This window comes from Callospermophilus lateralis, chromosome 8, assembly GCF_048772815.1.
Source record: "Callospermophilus lateralis isolate mCalLat2 chromosome 8, mCalLat2.hap1, whole genome shotgun sequence".
NCBI lineage: Eukaryota > Metazoa > Chordata > Mammalia > Rodentia > Sciuridae > Callospermophilus > Callospermophilus lateralis.
In genome coordinates this window covers 104056508-104072855 of record NC_135312.1, presented here as the reverse complement: position 1 = coordinate 104072855, position 16348 = coordinate 104056508, and the positions used below count along the sequence as shown (strand labels likewise).

At 37.2% G+C, this 16348-nt stretch overlaps 1 protein-coding gene across 4 annotated transcripts in view; it reads left to right on the top strand.

Annotated features, from left to right (window-relative positions):
* The window catches only part of LOC143405833 (broad substrate specificity ATP-binding cassette transporter ABCG2-like), a 50528-nt gene extending 34435 nt beyond the window's left edge, over positions 1-16093 (top strand). For all 4 annotated transcript variants that reach the window (XM_076864151.2, XM_076864150.2, XM_076864149.2 and 1 more), the window contains 7 exons: positions 3013-3095; positions 7258-7347; positions 8514-8638; positions 10623-10777; positions 12943-13032; positions 14041-14126; positions 15946-16093. In XM_076864151.2, coding sequence (XP_076720266.2) covers positions 3013-3095; positions 7258-7347; positions 8514-8638; positions 10623-10777; positions 12943-13032; positions 14041-14126; positions 15946-16093 — 777 coding nt within the window. The remainder of the gene's footprint in view (positions 1-3012; positions 3096-7257; positions 7348-8513; positions 8639-10622; positions 10778-12942; positions 13033-14040; positions 14127-15945) is intronic.
* The last annotated feature ends 255 nt before the right edge of the window (positions 16094-16348 follow it).

Below are 16348 nucleotides of genomic sequence, written 5' to 3'. Positions count from 1 at the left end.
TTTTTCTGGCCTTGAACTTGAGATCCTCCTGCCTTTGTCTCCTTGGTCCATCATTTATATAAGGAAATCAATTTTACTCATTGTTTTGGGGTTACTGTTTTTATTATTAGTCACTGAGTCTCTGCTGAGTGCTGCGGTTTGTTCTAATGAAAGACTGCTAGCTACTTGTGTACTGTAATTTTCATGCATTAGTATTATTACCTTCCAAATATATTTGAGCATCTACATGCCTTTTGAATTATACTATGAATTTTCCCAAATATTTTGATCCTTGGGATTTGGCATTTCTGTCCAAACGTGAACACTTTTGTGTCCTGTCAGTCAAGGGTCAAGTTTTCTTCTTTGAGAATAGATTTGATGTCATTTGGAGCATGTTAGGTGTGTTAGATCGATCAACCTGAGTTAACCATTTCCAAACAGGGATGCAATATAGTGAGTTGACTCTTCTTTATGATTTTGGCTTTACTTTGAATTATTTGCTATAAATTGGTTTATAAATGTCTTATGAATCAAAGTGTGAAATATGATATATAAAGAACTATGTAATGTTTTGAACAACCTACAATAAAAATTAATTAAAAAAAAATAAATAAATAAAAAATAAATGTCTTATCCAAAACACATATGCATATATGGTAGTTAGTTGTGGGCAGGCCTGATCAGAGCATAGCTATTTGCAGTGTACCTGAATTGTGTGAGTTGTGCTTTGTTTTGGTTCTAGGCTTTTGTTGTTGTTTCTGTTGATGCTGAGCCACATCCCTAGCCCTTTTTATTTTTAAAATTTTGAGAAAGGGTCTCACTAAGTTGCTTAGGGCCTCATTAAGTTGCTAAGTCTGGCCTTGAACTTGTGATCCTCCTTCCTCTGTCTCCTGAGTCACTGGGATTACAGGCATGCACCACCATGCCCTGGTCCTGGGTGCAAACAGCAGGCACAGAGGTTCCAGGTTGCATGGTAGCTTATTTGCCTCATCAGTGAACTTAGTTCCACAAAAGCAATTCTAGTAATATTCAGAGAATAATAAAGGTAGAAGCTTGTAGCTCTCTGAGCTCAGCAGGACAACTATTGTTATGGTTCTTAAATACTGGAGTGTTAGTGTAGGAATAGGCAAATGCTTTTTGTTCAAGAGCCAGATGGTAAATATTCTAGACTTTTCAGGCCAACATGGTCTTTGTCTCAGATAGTCAAACTTATCATTTTAATATGAGAGCAGCCATAGCAAATAAACATGGCTGTGTTCTGATAAAACTATATTCATGAACATTGAATGTCTAGTAAATTTCATTATCAGAAAAACATTATTCTTTACCTTTTTTTTGTCAACTCTTTAAAAACATAAATACCATTCTAACTTTTGAGTAGAGCAAGAATAGGTGGCTGGCCCTATTATGGCCCCGATGCTTCAGTTTACTGACACTTGGCCTGATGTTTAAAACCTTCTATGGTTTTTTCCTTCTCTAAATTTTGAACATGGAATTGTGAAAATGTTTTCTGACTCTTCTTGAGATATTCTTTTTAGCTCTGAAGTTTTGAAGATACATAGTAGGATATTATGTTATCTTCAAACTTATATTTTTATAATTTCCCCAGGAATAGTTGTAATTGAAATTACTTTAACAAATTATATTATAATGTAACTTTTCATCCCTGTGACCAAAATACCTGATAACAACAACTTAGAGAAGAAAAATTATTGTGGGCTTACAAAGTTTCAGAGGTTCAGTACATTTTCAGCCAATTCCATTACTTTGGGCCCAAGATGATACAGCAATCATAGTGGGAGGGCATGGGTGAGGAAAGCTACTCAGCTGTTGGTGGCTGGGAAGTGGGGGGCAGGGGTGGAGCCAGGGACAAGAAATAATCCCAAGGGCATGCCTCTAGTGTCCTACTTCCTCCAGTCATTCTTACCTGCTTATAAGTTATTAATTCATCAATTTGATCAAGCCACCAATGAAGTCCCAGCTCTTATAAACTAATCATTTTACCTGTCACTATTCCTACATTGAGTGATATATGAACCTTTGAGAAAACAGCACATATCCAAATTATAACAGTTACCCTTAAGCCTTTGCTAAGTGAGGCATCCTTTTGAAACTTTCTATACTAAAAACAAAGGGGATGTTTGTCAAGTCTCCTTGGGAGCCATTCACACTGACTGAGTAGGTGAAGGTAGGTGAGGCTGGACGGGGGGCTTGGGGTCGGGGGGAGGCTCAGGTGGGACATTGTAGGCCTCAGTGGCTGAGGTTGAAGGACAAGCAGTGATGGAGGAGGTGAAGGAGGTGGTAATGGAAGCACTTGGGTGCCCCCAGAGAGAGCTGGCTGAGTGCTTCGGTGACAGTGACAACACACTTTCTCATATGAATGTTGTCTTACCAGAGGTAAAGTGAAATGATCCTGCTCACCCTTCTTCCTTTTTTATACAAAATGTTAGAAATTGTGTGTATAGTTTTTAAATTTTATTACTTGTTAATTTTGTGGTGCTGGGGATGGAATCCATTGTCTTATGCAGGCTGGTCAAGCACTGTACTCCTGAGCTACATTCCCAGCTGTGAATCCTCTTAAAGGATGAAACTATGCATGTTCATGGACACAAAAGTGGAGAGTTCAGTTAAGTCGAAAATTTTAACCACTTGGACTTTATTTTTTGCCTAAAAATGACTTCCCTAGCACATGCTTGACTTTACCCTGTATGACATTATGGGTATAGAACCTCAACTGGCCCTAAACCAGGAGAGCCTTTTGGACCAAATCTTAGTTTGTCCAATCATCTGCTCTTGTCTTGTCAGTCCTCCCAAAACAACAAATACCTTAATTTTCAATTTAAGTTAGAAAGCAGTCTAATAAGTACAGTGTTTTATATTCTCCCAGGGATTTTGTCCATGCCATTTAAAGTGTTGCTCACAATAGAGAGATTTGATTATGTAACCACAATCTTGTGATAATAAATTATGTACAAAAGTTTTACCTTTAATTGAAATTCTTTCCTTTTTATTTTTATTTTTCTTTTTGGTAAGATGTTTGGCATAGCCATTCTGGGATTGATTGTAGGTGCCACATTCCTTGTGCTAAAAAATGATTGTACTGAAATCCAGAATAGGTAAGTAAATTTGAATCTCAATTTGAAAAAAATGCTGTTACTTTTTTCAAGCTTATGAATATACTTTAAATATTTGAATTTATGGTAAATAAATGTCATTGTTTTATTGTGGGTAGAAGGAGTTAGTGCATTGAAGAATGAATGGAAAAGTTCATTTTTTTACAGATATATGTAATAGTAAACTGTACAACTCAAATTTATCCTTTTCACAATTCTTAAGTGGACTGTTGGGTAGTATCAAATATATTTACATTGTGGGAGTACCATGACCACCTGACTCTAGACCATTGTTTTCATCCTCCAAAATGGAATCCCGATGAATCAGCTACTACCAAAACTCACTTCTCTGCAGACTGTCTAACACCATTCTACATTTCTGATTTTGACTACTATAGGAATCCTACATGCATGGACTCTTGCAGTATTTGTCTTTTGGTGATGATTGGCCTATTCCCTTAGCATCTCCAAGTTGTACCATGTGTTGGAATTTCTTTCCTTTTTAAGTCTAAATGATTGTCTATTATATCTATATATTCCATTTTGTTTATCTATTCATTGGTTCATGTAAATTTGGGTTACTTCTACCTTTTAGCTATAATGAATAATGTTGCTATAGGTTTATAAATATATCTGAGTCCTTACTTTTAGTTCTTTGGGGGTAAATATTCAGAAGTAGAATGGCTGGGCCATATAGTAATTCTGTTATACTTTTGAGGATCTGCATCCTGTCTTCCACTGGAGCTGCACCATTTTACATTCTAACCAGTAGTTAATAGGGGTTGCAGTTTCTCCATGTCCTTACCAAAAGTTGTTACTTTTTCCTTTGCTGAATAATAGGCATCTACGGGATCTCTGTTATAATGTCCTATATTCATTTTAAAATTGAATTAATTACTTTTGGGATATGGGATTTGTAAATATTTTCTCCCATTGTGTAGGCTGTCTTTTACTTTCTTGATAGTGCATTTGGTCCAGTGTTTATTTTTCTGTTACCTGTGAGCCTTTCCTTTATGGTTTTTGATTCATTTAATTTCGGGGTATAAATAGGGTTGGCTGATAAGAGTCAGTGTTTCCTGTTTTATGGATAACATTTATCTTAGTATTGTGATCATTACCTAGTTTAATCATAATATGTCCTTAAAAATCTCATTTTAGGATGAGACATTTTATGTTCATAGCATAGGTGCTTAGCAACAAGGTTCTCATCATAATACATGTATGAGAACCACTCCTTGCTAGACATTGGATCTCATGCTTGACATCCACAGCCTCAGGTACCTCCCAACATCCAGAGGGGTACATGGTCCTATCCCCATTTTAATATTGAGGACAGTTGAGGAAGGTTATAGAAAATCTGTTTTGATGTCTATTAAAGGCTGATTATTTTTAAAAGAAAGAATAAGTGTCAAAGTCAATTTTCTTTTTTCTTTTCTCTCTTTCCTCTCTTACCTCTTCTCTTTATTTCTCCCCTCCCCTCTCCTCTCTTCTCCTCTCCTCTCCTTTCTTTTTCTTCTTCTTCTTCTTCTTCTTCTTCTTCTTCTTCTTCTTCTTCTTCTTCTTCTTCTTCTTCTTCTTCCTCCTCCTCCTCCTCCTCCTCCTCCTCCTCCTCCTCCTCCTCCTCCTCCTCCTCCTCCTCCCTCTCTATCCCTCCCGCTTCCTCCCTGGCACTAGCACTAGGGCCTAAGTCCTCAGGCACTCTACTATTGAGCTACATCCCAGGCACTTTTTATTTTTATTTATTTATTTTTTAATTTTGAGAAAGTTTCACTGTGTTGGCCAGGCTGGCCTCAAACTTGTGATCCTCCAGCCTTGGCCTCCACAGTAGCTGGGATTACAGAAGTATGCCACTGCACCTGGCTAAACATGGATTCCTCACGTAAGAAACATTTTTCATCTGTGTAGAATCAGATAATGTTATACTATAATATGATCATACAGAGATTTTCCTGAGTTATGCCATACTTCTACCATCCCTAGAGGCTTAGATCTCTGGGTTATTTCCAAACATGCTAATATTTGGTGTGTAGATTCCACTTCTTAATCCAACAGGACCTAGAGACTGTGCCCATATTATGTGTCTGGAAGCATTTGAGTAAAATATTAAGAAAGCTATCCTTAACTGAAAATAAAGACAAACTAAAAAGCCAAGCATTAAAGGTCTTAGGAGAAAACTCCAGAGAATATAAGAGAGCTTTAGTAATTTCTTCAGATGTTTTCTGGAGAAATTGGACATTTTCCTTGTTTTAATTTGTATTTTTGCCTATATTAACTACCATTTTTTAAATAAAAAGTTGAATTATGTGAAAATGGCCTCTGTGTGTAGCTTTTCTAATCTGTCCTGGGGTGATCATTCGTTGCTTCTTTTGATTAGAAAACGATGTTTCAATTTCATTTCTGGAATCAAGTTTTTAAAGCTTCCCTCAGGGGTGAATATCAGTGCCTCATCTTTTGAAATTGCTGGAGAGGCCAACCCTTTAATTCTTCTTTGGGATCAAGCACTGTCTTTGCATTTTCTCTCACCTGTGTAGCTGAGGAAATGGGTTTCAATCCTTTATGGAGTGTGAACTCCTTTAACTCCATAGCCTTATAGGCTTATGATAACAGATAAACAAATTAGAAAAAAAATTAAGGTATTTTAAAATAATTGGATCCAGTTGTCTCACTTCTGGGTATTAACATGAAATATTTAAAATCAGTTTGTTGAAGAGATATCTGCACTTCTATGTTCACTGAAGTACACTTCACAATAGCCAAGTTGTTAATTCCATCTAAGTGTCCATCCTCAGATAAATGAATAGGGAAAGTGAGATGTGTATACACAGTAGAGTACTGTTCAGCTCTACACAGTAGAGTACTGTTCATCTCTAAGAAAGAAATTTTGTCATATTTGACAATAGAGATAGAAGTGGATAACATTATGGTAAATAAATTTAACTCTTAGAAGCAGAGAGTAGAAAGAATGGTGGTTGCCAGAGGCTGAGGGGAAGGCAAAAAGGGAGAAGGTGGTCAAGTATACAAAGTCTCAGGAGGAATAAGGGTTTTTCTTCCTTTGAGATTTTATTATACAATGTGATGAATATAGTAAATACTAATATATATCTCAAAACTGCTGAGAATTAATTTCAAAGGTTCTTTATTGATCTTCCAAATATATATTAGAATGATACTGGTCATTTTCTTTTTTAATTGAAGGTGATACTATTTCTGTGACCTATGAATTAGCTCAGGTTGCCATAACTAAATGCTATAGATATGGTGGCTTAAACAATAGAAGTTTATTTTCCCTTAATTCTAGAGTGTAGAAATCTGAGCTCAGGGTTCCATTCCAGGAGGGTCAGTCTCTTCCTGGCTTTCAGATAGCAGCCTCACTCTGTACCCTCACAGTAGAGTATACTATGATGTTTCTTCTTTTTTTATTTTCTTTTTTAAATTATTTTCTTTTTTTATTGTTCAAGACAATACAATGATCTTGACATATCATACATTTGATTCAAATAGGGTATGAATTCTCATTTTTCCACGTGTACAGATTGCAGGATCATTCTTCTTCTTATAAAGACTCTAATCACATCTTGGGATCTGTACTCTGATGACCTCATCTAACCTAAATATTTCCTAAGTCACCTACTTCTAAATACTCACATATTGGAGATTATTGCCTCCATATATCAATTTCAAAATGCAGTCATAAGAAGGTAAAAAATCAAGGGTATAAGAAGTGTGCCACAAAAGGAAAGAGAGTTTTGTGGTGGCGTCAGCAGCAAATTGGAGGTGGGAAATAAAATGGGCAAAGAATGTGACATAGTTTAGCCCTCAGCAGATAGAGGAGTGGAAAGAGCCAGAGGGCAGCCTTATAGCAAAAGGCTGGTTGGTTTTGTCTCTTCTGCTTTTCGAAGATTCTGTTTATAGTCAGATAAGACTATGAGTTTCAAATAGGGCTATAATATGGAATTACAGGGGCACTATTGTGGAGATAGAGATGCGGAGAAACCTTAAGTGTTCATGCTTCCCTTTTAGTTTTAACCAGAATAGTTCTGCAACTTGAAAGGAAAAAAAAATCTATTTAATGTTATGTCTTTTATGGAAAGAGTTTGTGGGTAGAAAACTGAGCTAATGGCATTAACTTGACTGCAATACTTTTGTTCCTGTTCTGTCCTGGCAGAGCCTGGGCACTCTACGTGCTGGTTGTCATCCAGTGTTTAAGCAGTGTGACAGCTGGGGAGATCTTTGAGCTCCAGAAGAAAATTTTCAAGTGAGTTGGTCTCTGTTTCAGAAAGGGGCATCAGTATCTATTGGTCATACAGGTCACTTCTAGGATTGGGACAAGGATGTGATCTAGGAGATTTGCCAAAAAATGTATAGACTTACCATTCACAGTGTGAACTTTTGAGATATAGCTAGGGATTACCAATATTGACTGAGAAAATGCAGTCATGGGAGGGTAAAAAATCAAGGATGTGTAGAGTGTGCCACTAAAGGAAAGAGAGTTTTGTGGTTAGCTATGACCAGCCAATCCCAGTGCTACAAGAAAGCAAGCAATAATCGAGGTGGAAAGTATTTTTATGTTTTCAGGAAATAACAGCTCATTGTGACCCTTGCAAGAAAAGTTTGGTAGAGAGTAAGTGGTGGCATCAGCAGCAAATTGGAGATGGGAAATAAAATTGGCAAAGAATGTGACTTAGTTTAGCCCTCTGTGGCTGGAGGAGTGGAAAGAGCCAGAGGAGAGCCTTACAGTAAAAGGCAGGCTGGTTTTGTCGCTTCTGCTTTTCGAAGATGCAAGAGTTAGCCCATACATACATGCCAAGGACAGGAATCTTCAGAGAACAAAGGAATGAGGACACTAGTGGACGAATTTGAAATTATGGGAGAGAGACATCAGGAAGAGGAAAGATGAGGATTTGGTATCTGAAAGGGTGTATTGTTGAAAGACATGATCATTGAAGGAAGTCTTTTTAAAATTATTTTTGAAACAAGAGCAGCAGAAGTAAAAAGAATTTGGGAAATTGCACCTGCATTTGGGGGCCTTGGAAAATAATAAAGTCACCTTTTTCACAATCGGAAGTGGAGAGAAGAAAAGCCTCTTACTATTGAGTTTAGCCTCTCAAGTGCTGCTCTTTAGGCAAAGCCAGCCTCAGAGGAGAAGCAGGGTCTCTGAGGAGAGTGAGGAGACACAGACTCTCTCCTTGGAGGGGTGATGTGGGCCAGAGTGGGCAGCAGCAGGAGAAGTGCTAACATGAGAGAGGGTCACAGTAAGAGCCTCATGGAGCTGATACCCTGGGGAAGCTGCCCTGAGATAAAGAAGGGCATGAGGGGTCAGTCTGGAGCCTGTGGGCAGCTACAGTGTCAGACCTGGTGGCAGCAGGAGTCTGCACAGCAGCCTCTCATCTGGGCTGTGTGGTGTGTGTTTTTGTTCTGCAGACACGAGTACCTCAGTGGATACTACAGAGTGTTGCCTTATTTCCTTGGGGAACTGTTATCTGAATTAATACCCCGGAGGTTGTTTCCAACTATCATATTTACTTCTATATTATACTTCATGTTAGGTAAGTAGCAAGATGAAGAAGTTGTGTCTTTAGTCTTGAATATGAGGTGATGCTCATTTCTCTCTCGAGCATGTTCATGGTTATTAAAACTACAAACCAAGCTGTATATAAGCTATGGAAGTACATATACCCTCCATGCACTCTGGTAAAATAAGTGTTCACTGACGGCATTGTTGTCAAGATTTTTCCCACCAATTTTTTTTTTTTTTTTACAAAAACTAGGAATTGAAACCAGAGTGTGAGCATGGTAGGCAAGTGCTATAACCACTCTGCTATATCACCAGAAATTTTATTTTTTGTTTTGTTTTGAGATGAGTCTTAATAAATTGGCCTGGCCTACTTTGAACTTGGGATCCTCCTGCATCAGCTTCCCAGACACCAGGGATTGCCAGTATGCACCCCTGTGATTGGGCCAACCAAACTTCAAAACTATTTATAAAACTTCAATTTACTGCTCCCAGTATATATATAGAGAGAGAATAGATAAGCCAAGAATATCAACTAGTTTATAATTTCTTCCATGTTTGTGTATGACACACAGAGATGCTATGTGTCTTAAAATCCTGATCCCTGACACACAGAGTTGCTGTGTGTCATACACAAACATGAAAGAAATTATAAACTAGTTGATATTTTTGCCTTATTTATTCTCTATATCTATGTATGTCTCTATGTAGAGATAAAATACAGAGAGGTAATATCTCTACTGTGTATAGAAATGCATTGAGAGGGATAAAAATACCAATATGCACATATATTCTCTCCTTCTCCTCTCTAATCAGAGAAAGAAAGATGATAACTTTGGTGTTCATTTATGTAATAAAAATACTTATTTGGGCTGGGGATGTGGCTCAAGTGGTAGCGTGTTCACCTGGCATGTGCAGGGGGCTGGGTTTGATCCTCAGCACCACATAAAAATAAAATAAAGATGTTGTGTCCACTGAAAACTAATAAATAAATATTAAAAATTTCTCTCTCTCTCAAAAAATATTATTTGATGGGTGTAGATGGATTCCTTTGTGCATTAGACTCAGTTTTCACTTCAGATACTGCATCAGAATTTCTCTGTCTCTCTCTCTCTCTCTCTCTCTCTCTCTCTCTCTCTCACACACACACACACACACACACACACACACACAAAATATCTGTTTTTGACAACATACTGCAGGATAACAACCACTGATAAATCTTAAGCGCTCCATTTTACAAATCAGGTTTGTCAGAAAGAATTAATCATGGAATCGAAACCCCTAGACTTCTGTTAAGTGCTCTTACAACTCTTCCCAAACCCTCAGGTGATATGACACAGAACATTAGCTCATTATAGTATATAAACTACTTTAGGAAACTTAATTAGCCCCTTTCAATCAGAACTATGTGGTGGTTTGTTTAGAGGGTCTTAGGTAATGAGGATACCTTTCCTTCCCCCGGGTATTTTTAAAATGTTTTATTAGTGTATTATAGTTATACATAATATTGGGGTTAATGCAGACATGATTATGCAAGCACGGAATTTAATTTGCTACAGTTCAGTCCCGAGTAGTCCCCTTTTCCTCCCACTGTGGGATCTTAAAATCCTGATCCCTGTTCTTCACTAATCATTTACAGAAAACAATGAACAATGTGGAGATGTCTGGGTACGTGAATGTGCTGTTGAGTTTCCTGTGACAATAGAATTGTGACCATTTTTGTTGCCCATATCCCTCCATCTCAGCCACTTAGAACAAGTTGTTCATCATTACACATAGAGGAACATAGATGTTACATGGAAAAGTGCTTTTGCAGTAAATGTAAAAAAGAAAACTATATGATAACTTTATGTGGTTACATGGAAGGAAACAATAATGAAAGTTGAATAGTGGGTGACTTTTTTATTCTGATATTAGTTTATCAGAAAGAATGTTGTAGTGTTATTGGCAAAATAAATAATTTCAAATACAAGGTGACCTAGGAATCTGGACTAACTCTTTCTTTTCCTTCTAAGGGTTGAAACCAGATGTGGGGGCTTTCTTCACGTTGATGATTATTGTTTTGCTGGTGGCTTATGCCACTGGAACCATGGCAATGATCCTGGGAGCAGGGGAGAAGACGATGGAAATAAAGACATTTCTTGTGACTGTCTATTTTGTGTTTATGATGGTAAGTGTGAACTGTACTGCTTTGAGAGGGAATCTCTTCCCTTGTTCTTTCCTGATTCTTCACTTGTCCTTAAAACTTGCTTTTAGGATCCTGTGTGGGACTCCAATGCTTTCAGAGGACACACAGTGGCTATTAGAGAATGTACCACTTTCCTCCTGGTCCTTATGCAATCTTTTTGCTTGAGTCCTAATTTTGTTATTCTAACTTTTAACCAATCCTCACTAATGAGCTTTCAAAAATACTTCTGGGTGATGTATCATGAAATCTTGATAAATTGGAAACTCAAATCCCGGAAGAATTATGATTAGCCAATTCTCTCATAAAAAAACAGGTTCTGTGTCTGACCTTCATGCTGGTGTTAGAGAATTACCAGGTCTGTAATCAGCAGAGATGGTTTGGTTTTTGGATTATGTAGGCTTCAAGGCAAAAGTGAAGATCCATGAGGAGTTTGACATTGTGTGGCATGGGAAGTCTAACTGGAGCGCCTCTTGTATTTTGAAAAGAAGTATTGAAAGCACTAGAAATTCCAAAGTCCACAGTGCTGGGTTCCCTCCCTTGTGGGATCCTGAGGTTCTCTTATATCAATGTATTTCTACACCTTTTGGGATTTTTTAATGTTTACTTAGTTCTAATCTTACATGCTTTAAATTTTGCACTCAAAATGATGAATCAGCAGATAATTGCTACCAACCTTCTCCCTGTGACATGAACTAAACAGGAGTGCTCAGCCTGTTAATACACATGTCCGTTCTGCTTCAGTAGGAGTTGTTTTTCAATGATACATATTTAGCATAAGCTCTTGCTAAAGTTTAATTTATGAATTTGGCAACTACAATGTATATCATTGAGAAAAGGATCTTGTTATAGTTCCTATGCTGTTGTACAACAAACAAAATATCTTTCAATAAATGAGATTTTCTTTGATGTGGTGCTTTGATTAATTATTATATAAAGAATTTCATATGGAATTTAGAAAACCAATCATAAAACAATATTTTGCTCACAGTTGCTATTGTTTACTAAGCACTTAGTTAGGTCCAGTCTAAACATATGCACACACACCCCAACATTGTCATTGTTCTGCATATCTCAGTATACCTCATATCAGTTAGGACAAGTGTTATGTGAACCTCGTAGCTGTCTCTTGTTAGTCTGTAGCAGTCCTACCTGGCATCTCCACTATACTGTTTTCTGATAGCTTAAAATAGAGATATTGACTGTGTTCTGCTGAATTCACCATGTTATTATTATTATTTTTTTAGTTTTAGGTTTAGGGGTATTTAAGCTGACATTCTGAATCCCAAATTTTTCCTACAGGCATGGGTACAAAAAGCAAATTCTTATAATGACAACTCTTATTATTGTGTAGAAGTAGAGAGGAGCATATGATGCTCAGGATTCTTCTGGTGTATATTTAAGATGTCCAAGTTTATGAGTGGGACAGATAGTGGAGGTATAATTTGAGTAGTCAGTACCATCAGCCCTTCATGTCCATGGATTCCACATCCAAAGATTCAACCAACCGTGGTGTTGGGGCGGGGGGCGGCGGGTGTTAAAACAAAATTTGCATCTCTACTGAAAATGGACACTTTTTCTTTTCTTGTCATTTGTCCCCAAACCATACAGTATAAATTTTTACTTGGTGGTTGACTTGTATTGTGTTTCAAAAGAAATATGGAAATGATTTTTTAAAAAATACAGAATTTGCGTATTTAAAGCATAAAGGATATACATAATTGTATCAAATATTATGACATTTTCAATATTAGAGATATAAGATTGTCAGATATTGGTATCTGTGGGTGGGAGCTGCTGGAGGCTCCTATAACTAATCCCTGTCAGATACCAAGAGATGACCTTAGTTCTTAATCTTTATTGTATACAGTTGCAGAGCAATTTAAGGACAGAGTCTTGATAATAAAAATCTCCCAAAATAAGTGGAGTATACTATATAGATTACAGGTACATTGTTCTTACTTTAACACCATAAACTGCCTTAAGCATGCAGAGGTATATACATGCAAAGGACTAAAATCAGTATTTAGAAGTAAGTGGAAGAGATTTCAAGAAAGAGTAGGTCCTAGTAGAAATGTTTAGAAGGTTGCAAAGTTCTTATATAGGGTCTTGTCTAGAGTCCTCATGACACTTGGTTTTGCCTTTTTTAGGTCATCTTGGGTATGACTCTGAATTTTGGCACCACAACACCTTGGCTCTCATGGATTGAGTACTTGAGTATTCCTCATTATGGCTATATGGTAAGATGTCCACGTCTGCCATTGTGACAGAGCTTCCAAAGTGGGAACAATCAAAATAAATCCTAATCATCTAATTTCCATGGGCATGAACTGTGAACCTCTTTCACCAAGGAATTGTCTTTTAGGGAGGTATCTGGATTTTCCCAATCACATCATTGTTTGAGGAAGAAAAAATCTGGGGGAAAATCTAGTTAAAGAAAATGTTAACTAATTAATGAAAAACATATTTTGTGTTAGTTCAATAAGGGAATCAATAAGAGGAGGGGAGACTGAAACACATTGTTTATACTGAAAGTGAAATTAAAAGAGAATCAGAAGACCATCTAATACCCAGAGCCATACTGGCAAGTTAATCAACTCCAAAGGAAGTTGTATCTTAATACAGTATAGCCAAATTTCTAACTCCCATAATTTCAACTTGTTTTGATGAAAACAAACAAGAAAACATTGTTATTATAAGTTGACAATGTTCACTAAACACTATTATATCATTTTAATTATAGTTTTTATTAGGGTTGTAAAATTGAGAGAGAAAAAAGAAGTTTGGGCTATCTAGCCATAGGTCTCTCTTTTTTGCCAATGAGAAGCAACGTCCCAAACTTAGGCCTCTTGGTTACCAGGAAAAATGTGTCAGCTGCTGTGCTGTGACAAAGGCTGTGAATATAAGACTTGGTTTATTTTTAGAAACAATAATGAAGATTAAACTTGTGGGCCTAATTGTGATAATCTTTGGCAACTTTTAATTTTTGCAGTAATAGGGATTTAACCTAGGGACCTGTGTATGCTGAGCAAGCACTCTGTCATTGAGCTATTTTCTCAGCCGCTTTTATTTTTTGAGACAGGGTCTCCTTACCTTGTGTTGCCCAGGATGACCTTGAACTTGCTATCCTCCTGCATTAGTCTCCCCACCAGGAGGGATTACAGTGTGCAGTTCTGTACTTGTCATCTGGAAACTTCTTGAAATGTAAAACTATTTATCTTGCCTTTCCTCTGCCCCTTATGACATAGGCTTTGCAACATAATGAATTTTTGGGACAAAACTTCTGTCCAGGACTCAGTACAACCGAAAGCAGTGGCTGTATCAGCTATGTGATGTAAGTTTCCATTCAATGTCATATGAGATTTCTTACCACTGCGATAAGATATAGAAAGTCCCCTGGGTTTAGAGCCCAAACTCAATGAATCTTTCTAAACGTAAGTCTTCTCACTCACAAAGTGAGACCTTGTACACTAGTGCATGTGAGCATGCTGTACTTGTATTCCACTACAATCAGGGTTGTATTAAATGTGGACATGTTTGGTTTCTCCCTATGGAAAATTTATTTTGATGTTTTGATTGTGAGTTTGAGTTCTTATTTTTCAGAAAATTTGACTTTGAAATGGGTGTTTTAATAGTTTATCAAGGGTTTGTAGTCTCTGAACTGACCAGATTATATGTTGTCTGTGAGCCCAGCCCATGGACAGTAGTAGGAATTAACGAGGCAGTAATGGCATCAAGGGAGGGAACAGTCGCCCCAAGTCCAGGCTCTTCCCTTTGCTCACACATGTGGGAGACATCACGAAATCAAAGGCTGCTCAGTTATGCATGTGTGTGTATAAACTGACTTGGAAAACTTCCTCTCATAGGACATATCCTTTAAAGAAAAAAAAGAAATATTACAGTAAATTGAGAAGGAAGTTTTATTTTCACACACTGTCATTAAAACAGAAATGCAGATTTTAATAAAATTTAAGGATCTTACTTTAAAATTTTGATGATGCCTACCTGTTCAATGATAGTTGTTTGTTAATGGCTTGACTTTGATGCTTAAGTTAATAAGAAAAAGAGAATGCTGGAATACGAATACTCTCCTGGATTTTTCAAATAGTATAGAATTAATTCTACACCGACCAGAAAATCTGTGAAGAGGTGTTTTCTTTACTTGCCTGCTCTCTTTTATTTGATCAGGGTGTGGCACAAAATCAGTGCCAAGCTGCTGGTGAGAACAAAGTGGATGGGGAAAAATGGGACCAGATTAGGAGGAGCCACCAGAGGCTTCAGGATCACATGGGCTCATCCTCACAAGAGGAAAGACAGAGCTCCTCCTACAACAAAGAGAAGCCATAGATATTTTTGTAACTGCTAAATTCTAAGAGATGGAACAATAGGCACGAGAATGGCAGCAGGCAATTATTGTGGCTGCAGCAGGTGTTTTTAGTATCCGGTGCTTTTCTACCTGTGGCAGAAATGCTGCATCCTGCTCTGCTCCAGCTGGAGTTCAGTTCTGATTCCTGGGTCTGCAGGTGGCATCCTGGAGCTGAATATCTGTGATGCTCTCCACAGTCTTGATGCAACAGCTGACAGACATGACTTGCTGGAAAGTCTTGCTCCCCTTTGGTCCTTGTTTTAGAATTCTTAGCCTGTAAAGTTTGCTGTCTTGTGGGTGAGCAGAACTGTGGGGAGCTTTGATCATCTTAGCAAGGGCCATAGGTGTCATCAGTTAAAGCTGAGGGTGACCCATAGAAGTTAGCTCTAATGGGGAAACTCTCAGTGAAAGTTTACCCTACAGAATATATTCATGAAGAGAGTAGCATTATAAATTTGTAAATGAAAGAATCAAAAGGCTAGAAACTTGCTTTACAGCATGTTTCTGTAGGCTTGGCCAAGTTTGTTAAGTCTACTCCCTTCCTCTTTCAAATGTGTATATCTATATTCAGTTGAATTGTTTTAAGATATAACTAAACTATTAGATCCAAGATGCTTAGCACAGTATCTAGCAAAATTGTAAGCACTCAATGACTTTTAGCTATTATATAAGAAAGACTAACTCCTAATAATTTGGATAACCTATCAGTTTCTTTAGCAAAAGAAGAGTGAATAAATTTGACAGATACTAGAAATTTAGATATATATATTTTTTAATTGAATTTCAGATGTACCGGTGAAGAATTCTTGACACTCCAAGGCATCGATCTCTCACCTTGGGGCTTGTGGAACAAACTCCTGAGTTTGACTTGTCTGATTTTTATTTTCCTCATAATTACCTACCTAAAACTGGTATTTCTCAAAAAATATTCTTAAATTCCCCTTTAATTTATTATGAATTACCATTATATTCAAAAGGAGCACCTGGATTTATTTTAAATACCCGATGAAGACTTTCTGTAGTTTTTGATCAGCTGCCATCACAATGTTGTATAGCAACAATTTTCCATAGAAACATTCAGAAAAACCACAGCAAACTGTCTTATACAAGAGAGAACCCAAGCTAAAAGCTAATGATATGCATTACATATTAGCTCACCTCTACAGACAGTAACCAAGAAGAAGAAAATA